Source organism: Gallus gallus, chromosome 5 (assembly GCF_016699485.2).
Source record: "Gallus gallus isolate bGalGal1 chromosome 5, bGalGal1.mat.broiler.GRCg7b, whole genome shotgun sequence".
In the NCBI taxonomy this organism is placed as follows: Eukaryota; Metazoa; Chordata; class Aves; order Galliformes; family Phasianidae; genus Gallus; species Gallus gallus.
In genome coordinates this window covers 43,620,174-43,628,048 of record NC_052536.1, presented here as the reverse complement: position 1 = coordinate 43,628,048, position 7,875 = coordinate 43,620,174, and the positions used below count along the sequence as shown (strand labels likewise).

The window sequence follows — 7,875 nt, the reverse complement described above, 5'->3', positions numbered from 1 at the left end:
CTTATGTATTAAATGCTCCTGGTAATAGCAAAGCAACACCTTGATATTAGGTACTGATAGCCTTTGACACAAAATGGATTTTAAGTTTCAGCTAGCCTGTTCTCTCAAGGGCCTGCATACCAGTGAGCTGAACTCAGCACAGCTGTCATTAGAGTGTTTTTATGATTTTTTAATTATTTAGAATGTTTTTTAATTAGAACAAAGGTGAGGTTTGGTTCCTCCTCTGCTATTTCAGCAGTGAATAATATTTGCGTAAGAAGCCAGAAGTTCAATTTAGAATAAACCCAGTAATCTTCTACGTTTGCTTCTGATTTTTTTTTTTTAATAATGTAGTTTAATAGCATTCTGTTTGAATATATTATCTTTAAGAATACAGGTAGTGCTTTCTGATCCCTTGTTATAGATTAATGTCACAGGAGAGATTGAAATGTTTTATGTAAGTCATTATTCTCTACAACTGTTAGTTTTTTACCAGTTTGAACACCCAGCACTTTTGTTTTGTATGGAGTAGGAGTGCAGAAAACTTCTTTATTAGGTTTATTTTCAGATTACCTGAGGTGTCAGAGTGTATATCAAGGTGTTCCTGTGGACTGAAAGCTCCCTGCCTAGCTCATGTAATTGCACTGAACACAATCGAGCATTATTTCTTCTATTGCCCTGTACCGGAGGAGATTTGGGGCTGAGTGGGAAGGAGATGAGTGGCACAACCTCATTTATTGCCATGCATTATGATTTGCATAATTTTCAGAAATGAGATCTCTATACATCTTTTCCAACCAGGCTGCTAACTCACTGTGCCTGCGGTCTCTTATTTCTAGTAACGTGTGCATGTGCGTCAGTCCATACTGGCAGCTTAATTAACAGGCCATTTTCAGAAATCAACACTTCGTTTTGGTTGGAAAAAGAAATGACAGTTGATAAGAACATAGAGGATCAAACTTGTTTTCCATATCACTGTTACACTATTCATTCCAGATTCACTATTGCATGTGGTTATGGGTCATCTACAATGGCATCTTAGAGCATCATAGGGATGTGGAAGTTTTGCTACTGTTAAAGCAGATTTCCTAATTTTTCCAATACATTTCAAAATACTCCAACCCTTTTGCATAGACGTCTCACTTCATAAATAGTCACTACTGAGATAATAAGTCTGAACTGTTATGTAAATATTTTAATACTATTCCTTTGCTGGTAGCTTTTACTGAAAGGATGTGATCAGTGCAAACAAAATGTGTCAAAATTGTTATGAATAAATATGAATTATCTTGATAAGGAAATGAGATATTTGGGAAAATTAAGATGTTGCTTTTCCTCCTCTTATGCCTAAAAGAACCAGTAGGTACAATGGCAGGTATTTCTAGCTCTCATTCATTTGCTGCCTCATTTTTCACTTAATCCTTTTATCTGACCATTAAAACTCAGTTCTCTGATCAGTTCAATGTCCTCCAGATCTTCTGAAGCCTCACTTAAAACAAGAAACGTTTATTACATCCTTCTCTCACTTTTGTTGCAGTACTAAATCTTCTTTCTGCTCCTGTAGTGCTCCCTTGTATTTCTTAAACACTGCTATGTTCTGCTATTCTTTGTTTCTGTTTCACTTCTTTAAGTTTGAAGTATGTGCTGCTTGAGTTTGAACTGAAGCCTGCATGTACTGTAACGGCAACTTGGGGAAAAGCCAGATAATAGCCGAATTCTTTATCGTTACATTTTCAATAGCACTGGGAGTTAAAAGTAAATTAGTTGAAAGATTGAGAAGGGCATGTGTTGTTACCTGGCATAGAGCTGTGAGAGCTGTGGTCTTTCAGCTGATGATCAAACAAACAAACAAACCAGCAAACACCTGTTCCTCGTATTTGTGACACACGCACACTAATTAGGGAATGTTACAGAGATTTTGCTTTGTGGATAGCAGCTCTACCAGTGCCCACAGGTGTGTTGTGTTTACACTGAGCTGAAGTATTTGTGTACAGGTGGCTGGTGATGGTACTATTCCCCAAGAGTCTGAAGATCATAATTCACAGGGTTTGGGAAACAGTATTAAAGACAGGGGTTGGTTTGTTCTCACAATAGTAATGTTAAGTTTGCTCAACTTTGAATTTCACATATGATCTTGATGTTTTTGAAGTCTAAAATGCATTAGATCCAGAGCGATGCAGTGTGTACAGCGTTGCACCTGGCCTGTGCTTGGAGTATCTGAGCCAGTAAGCAGTCCTCACAGCCTTAGCTGAATACGTATTGGTCTCACTGCCTTCTCTTTGTGGATAAAGACAATAAATTGTATGAGTCTGCACTTGGATGTGGAGACATCTAAATCATTTACATTTGTTGTGTCTAGTGCCTTAGATTGCCCTGCATCCTGCATAACCGGTTCTTCTGCAAGTGGGGGCTCTATCCTTATTGTGGGAAATGTAAATGGCAGTTGGCAAGAGTAATCTTCACTGCAGTCTTTGTGGTTCTGCTGCATGTTTCAATACAAATCAGTTGAGACTGTTCTTCTGAGGTCTGTGTGAGTTTACAGAACTGGTGTGTCCTGTAGGTGAGGTAACCATTGACGCAGATGCCTGTTATTTATTCAAATTGGTTTTGGGCTAGTGTTTTCGTTCCACTCAGATGCTGCAATGCATTCCTTCTGTTAGAAAGTAGGGAACAGCATGCACAGGGCCCGGGCTTTTGTTATACACGTGCTGTTCTACCGCCACTTTTGGGGCATGAAGAAGTGAGCACCCAGCATGGGGAGGCTGGGCTGAGGTCTGCCTCTGTGTAACTGGGTGTGAAGGCGTGGAGAGTGGAGCGAGGGGTGTCTGCGTGGCAGTGACTAACATATCTTCCAAAACCCTGAGGTAGAGCAGATGAGAAATTGTGAAGCAGGGGAGGACCGTTCAAGGCAAAAATTGATTTATGTTTTGTGGAACAGACTAAGAAACGGGAGCGGTGTGTGTCCGTGTGCGTTAGTAGGTGGACGGATGAGACCGCCGGCTCTCCCCTTTTCCCGCACGTGTGCCCGGGCCCCGTTCCCCGGGCTGTCATGGCGCCCGGCCCGAGTCCTCCCGCAGCGCGTCCCGCCGGCCCCGGCCGCCTCCTGAGGCCGCGGCCCCGCGCGGGGGCTGCGAGGCGGGGCCCGCCCGTGTTCCCGCCGCTGCCGGCAGGTGGCGCCGCTGGCGGGGAGCGCGGCGCGGGCCGCAGCCCTCGAGTTCCGCCGCTCCCGGCGCACAGGCGCCCGGTGCCGCCGCCGTCCTTTCCCCGCCTCCGCCGCCTCCTCCTTCCCGCCCGCTCCCGCCGCCGCGGCCCCTTCCTCCGCCGGGGCCCATCGGTCCGGCCATGGCCACCAAGAAGGCGGGCTCGCGGCTGGAGACCGAGATCGAGCGGTGCCGCTCGGAGTGCCAGTGGGAGCGGATCCCCGAGCTTGTCAAGCAGCTCTCGGCCAAGCTCATCGCTAACGGTGCGGGGCCGTGCGGCGGCGGGCGGGCAGGGCCGGGCGGAGCGGGGCGGCGGGCGGCAGGCCGCGGCGGGGACGCCGGCGCCGGGCTCGGCAGGTGCAGCCGGTGTGGGGCCTGCGGGTACCCGGGGAGCGGCGGGGCGGTGGGGGCTAGGGGCCGGCAGCGGGTGCTGCGAGAGCCGCCTCCGCCATCGGTCGTGCCGGCGGCGTGGCCCTCCGGTTGGGATCCGTGCGGGCTTGCGGGCGCACATGCTGCCGCTGTGCGTAACGCCCCGCGTGCCCTTCTACCTGTAATTCCTGTGCTGCTGTGCGTGTAAATAGCACGTCTTACGAAGGCTTCCACTCCTGTGCTAAAAAGGAAGCCTCAGCAATACGATGCTGCTTCGTTTTGTTTCTCATTAAAAACTATGAATGATTTGCTTGGCCCTTTGTTTTGTACGTTCCTCACTTTTAAATGTTCAGATAAAGGAGGTGAAAAGCACTGCTTCCTTCTGAGGTATGGGAATGGGTAGCGAACTGGGAGATGTTCTTCTCCTTGGCTGCGGTTCCTGAGGCTGTTTCATTCTATGTTTGGGAAAAGACGTGGGGATGGCATCTGAGCTCACTCGTCTGCGGGTGTTGGGCCTGAGGGTGTTTTTAGGGAGAAGTCAGGTCTGGGGAGACAGAGCCTGGGGTGTCTGCAGGGCCGCTAACAGGAGGGAAGGGGGGGTGAGAGCCGGTGGCACCGGGAGCGGCTGCAGGGGCTTCATGTGGGCAGGCAGAGGGAAAGCGGTGTGGTTCGGGTCTGTGGAAACGCGGATAGAAGAGCAAAAGCCTGAATCGAAATAGGAGAGAGGAGAGAGAATTTAAGGCTGATGGATTGTGAGGAGATGGACTTACGTGCGTTGGCCTTGAAAAAAACTGAGTGATGATGCTGAAACGCTCTGTTATTATGCTGGTTAAAAATAGGCATGAAGTGAAAGGTATTACGTTTAGTTTAAGGACAAGCATTATTCATTTGTAGCCTACGGACTACTTACAGATTGGTTCAAGTAAAGGTGTGCTTTTGGGCTGTCTGGCTGAGAAGAGCATCTCTGGTTTAAGACACGTGAAGGTATCTCAGACAGGTAGGGACAGCTGGGCAGAGGATATCACTGGCAGTTTTCAGTTTATCTGACCTGAGTGCTTCTTACTCAGCTGAAGCGCATCAGGGAAGGTGAAATAACTGCACACTTCAGTGAGTATCCTGTTACGGTACCTTCCAGATTCTGTACCGGTTAAAGTACAGAGTATTAGAGCATTTTCTGATCTTTAAAACATGCAAGAGTATCATCTGTGTATTTCCTCTCTTTCTGGTAGTGTAGAAATGGTTACATCAATATCCAAGGCTTCTGAGTTCTAGCTAAACAAGGAGAACATCCATGGTAAGCTAAGCAATAACAGCGCTCCTCTTCTAATGGAGTAAGGCAGAAAGAATATTTAATGATAAGTATTTAATGAAGTATGTGTCTTTGCTGTTGAGGGTATCTAAATCTGCAGGTTTGTGGTGTAGGTTTGGGTGTAGCTAATAGGCTGAAGGCCAAGGTTAGCAGCTGGAGACACTACGGAGAGGCAGGGCCCCTGTTCCACCTGTGGAGATACATGAACTGAAAGATGTTTTGGTGCACATCCTGAGAACTCCACTTACTCCTTCTACAACAATGCTCAGTTTTGCAGATCAGCTGGGGCCTGCTAGCAGAAGATGGTTTTGGCTAAACGTAGAGCAGTTTGCTGTAAGAAGGGTGTGAATGATAGAGAAAGGAACAGGGGGGAAAGGGTCTTCATTCTGTCCTTCTGTTATTGTGTGGGATTGGCTCTCACTTTGGGATGTTGGAGCATTTGAATGGGCTATGAATATTCCTGGGAACAGTGCTGGCTGCTGTTGGACACAGAGGGGAGCGATGTTTTGGGGAAGCTCTCTTATAATCCCTTCATTCCTACACTGTTTCAACAGAGCAGTCTGTTACTTTAGCAGTAACTGTTTCTCCTGTTACTGTAGTAGGACTTCTTTACTCCTCCTGTTTGGAAACCGGCCATTTGTGGGTGAGAGAACTTGACAGAAATGTGACGAGACCACATTATTATTTGGGCTGTCTTGCATGGGCTCAGTGTTTTTCCCATATCAAGTCCTCTTGAAGCCTGCAACCTATTAAGGAAGAAATAACGGTGGCAGCTCCCAGGGTGAAGCTTGTGTGTATGCATTAGGCAACGTTGTGGAGGAGTGTGGTGCAGTATTTTGGGTGGGCTTAATTATTGCCTGGGTGGTTCTGCTCTGTGCTACCGATAGCTCCTCTCTATCTCCTCTTAGAACTGGGCGTCTGTTTGAAGCCAGTGGTTCAAATGTAAATAACAGCTTATGTAGGATTTCAGTTGCACAAAAGTGCCACTTACTGGAACTAATTTTTGTACCTGGATTATTTCTGAAAGGCTTTATAAACTTTCAGAGAGCTTTCAGATAAACAAGGAAGAGAAATGTTAATGGAGTGGTCACTGCCTTTGGTATTCTATAAGTAATAGTTGCAGCTGGGATCGTAGGAAGTGCTCTGTGACTTGCATTGGTTTTACACAAGGATAAATAGATGAAAGAAAGGTCTTTAACCTCACTCAGAATTGTTGGGCACGGAGCCAGTTTGTACTACATTTCTCCCCATCAGGACTGGGACTCAGCAGCAGTACTAATGCTCATGCTGTGTAACACAAATGTCTGTCTGAGCTCTTGCTTCATCAGCACGCTTAGGAAAGGTCAGGCAGAACTGTGAGTTGAGGTGGGTTCTCCCTGGCTGACAGCAGGCGCTCACCCAGCATCTCTGCTGCTCCCTTCCTTAGGGGGGCTGGGGCAGACCGTAGGATAAATGGAAAAAGATGAGGATGTTGCTTATGAATTTCTGTTGTGGACAAAACAGCCTCGATTTGGGGAAAATTAATTTGTTGGTTAAAATGGATTCAGACAGTGAGAAACAAAAACTCAGATGCTAAAAGAATGCTTTTCCTCCCGCCTTTTCCCAGGCTCAGCACAGTTGGTGGGGGCAGTTCCTCTCTGCTCTTCCTTCCCATGTTTCTCCTTTGCCCTGGTGCAAGGCAGAGCCCTTCAGGGAAAGCATCTGCTTCAGCTGGGGGCTTCCCACAGGCTGCAGCCCTTCGGGGCACATCTTCCTGCTCTGTGTTCTGCCTGGGCTGCAGTGACATCTGCTCTGGCACCTGGAACACCTCCTCCTCCTGTGACCTTGGTGTTCCCTCTGCTGATTCTTGCTCTTTCTGTTCCCTTGTCTTGGGTGTTTATTAGTCGGATGTTTTCTTTTTTTGCTCTTCCTTGAGTACGTTTTCCCAGGGATGCTGCCAGCTTGTCCTGCAGCAGGTCCGCTGGTCCCGGCTGTGTCTGGCCTCCTCCCACAGGGGGTACCCCTGCAGTCCCTGTGCTGCCAGCGCCTTGCCACCCGCACCCCATGTAGAGGGATTTATATAGCGTGCAGCAGCTGCCATAGAAATCACTGTGCTGCCCTCAGGCTGACGGAGGTGAGGCGGTGGGTTGGCTGGGGGCTGCTCGGTTCTATCAAAGGTGCCTGTCCTCAAAGTCCGCATCCTGAACGTGACTTATTGAGTGGAATGGAAACAAACCCCAAGCTGCTAGAAATAAAATTGGAAGTCCTTTTCACTGAGGAAGCTTTGTGTGTGTTCCCCAGCAGTTTAACTAAGTGGAAAAAGGAAAAAGGTATTTCTAAGATGGTGACCTAAACTTTGTTGAGTTTTGCCTGACATAGCAAATAAACAGTGTGGTGGTGAAGTGCTATCCTGGGAGTTAGCAAAAGCTCCAAGCACACAACTGCTTGTTCTCAGGTTATTGGAGGAAGTAAAGCAGCACATGTTGAACCCCTAATGTTAATCAGAATGTATTTTACAATGTGCCCACCATTGGAAGGCATCAGCTATGTGATTCTTTTCTATCCAAGCCCGGTCTGTATGGGCTACTTATTAAGCAAAGGCCTTAATATATAGGAGAAACATGTACAACTTTGTCTCACTAGATTTGATTGGCATCAAAACAGCTGTATGCATGCAGTGCAATGTGCTGTAAGGGACTTCTTTAAATGAAAAACTAATTTTTTAAGAGATCTTTAAATTTGCTGTTCTCATATATTGGGAAATAAGGTTTATGAAGTACCAGCAATGATTCTTTTCCAGTTAAATACAGTGTAACATGTTGGTCTTACGGGCAACTTGTTTATTATATTGCAGAATTCATGTTGATGTGGATTGGGTTTTTGTTTTGTTTAAAACTTCTGCAGTATTTTCAATGAGATTGCTGTGACCTTCATGGTTTGGGAATCGGGGCTCTCAGAGTGCCTGGGATGCGATGGAGTTCAAATGTCAATGTTGGAAATCTGCGGTCACATTTCAAAGCTGCTTTAAGTCACAAATAG

General features: G+C 46.9%; 1 protein-coding gene across 7 annotated transcripts in view; it reads left to right on the top strand.

The window, feature by feature from the left end:
* The first annotated feature begins 3,163 nt into the window (after nt 1–3,163).
* The window catches only part of TTC7B (tetratricopeptide repeat domain 7B), a 120,638-nt gene continuing 115,926 nt past the window's right edge, over nt 3,164–7,875 (top strand). For all 7 annotated transcript variants that reach the window (NM_001006484.4, XM_040701037.2, XM_040701038.2 and 4 more), the window contains exon 1: nt 3,164–3,442. In NM_001006484.4, the coding sequence (NP_001006484.2) occupies nt 3,322–3,442 (121 nt within the window). In that variant the 5' untranslated portion in view covers nt 3,164–3,321. The remainder of the gene's footprint in view (nt 3,443–7,875) is intronic.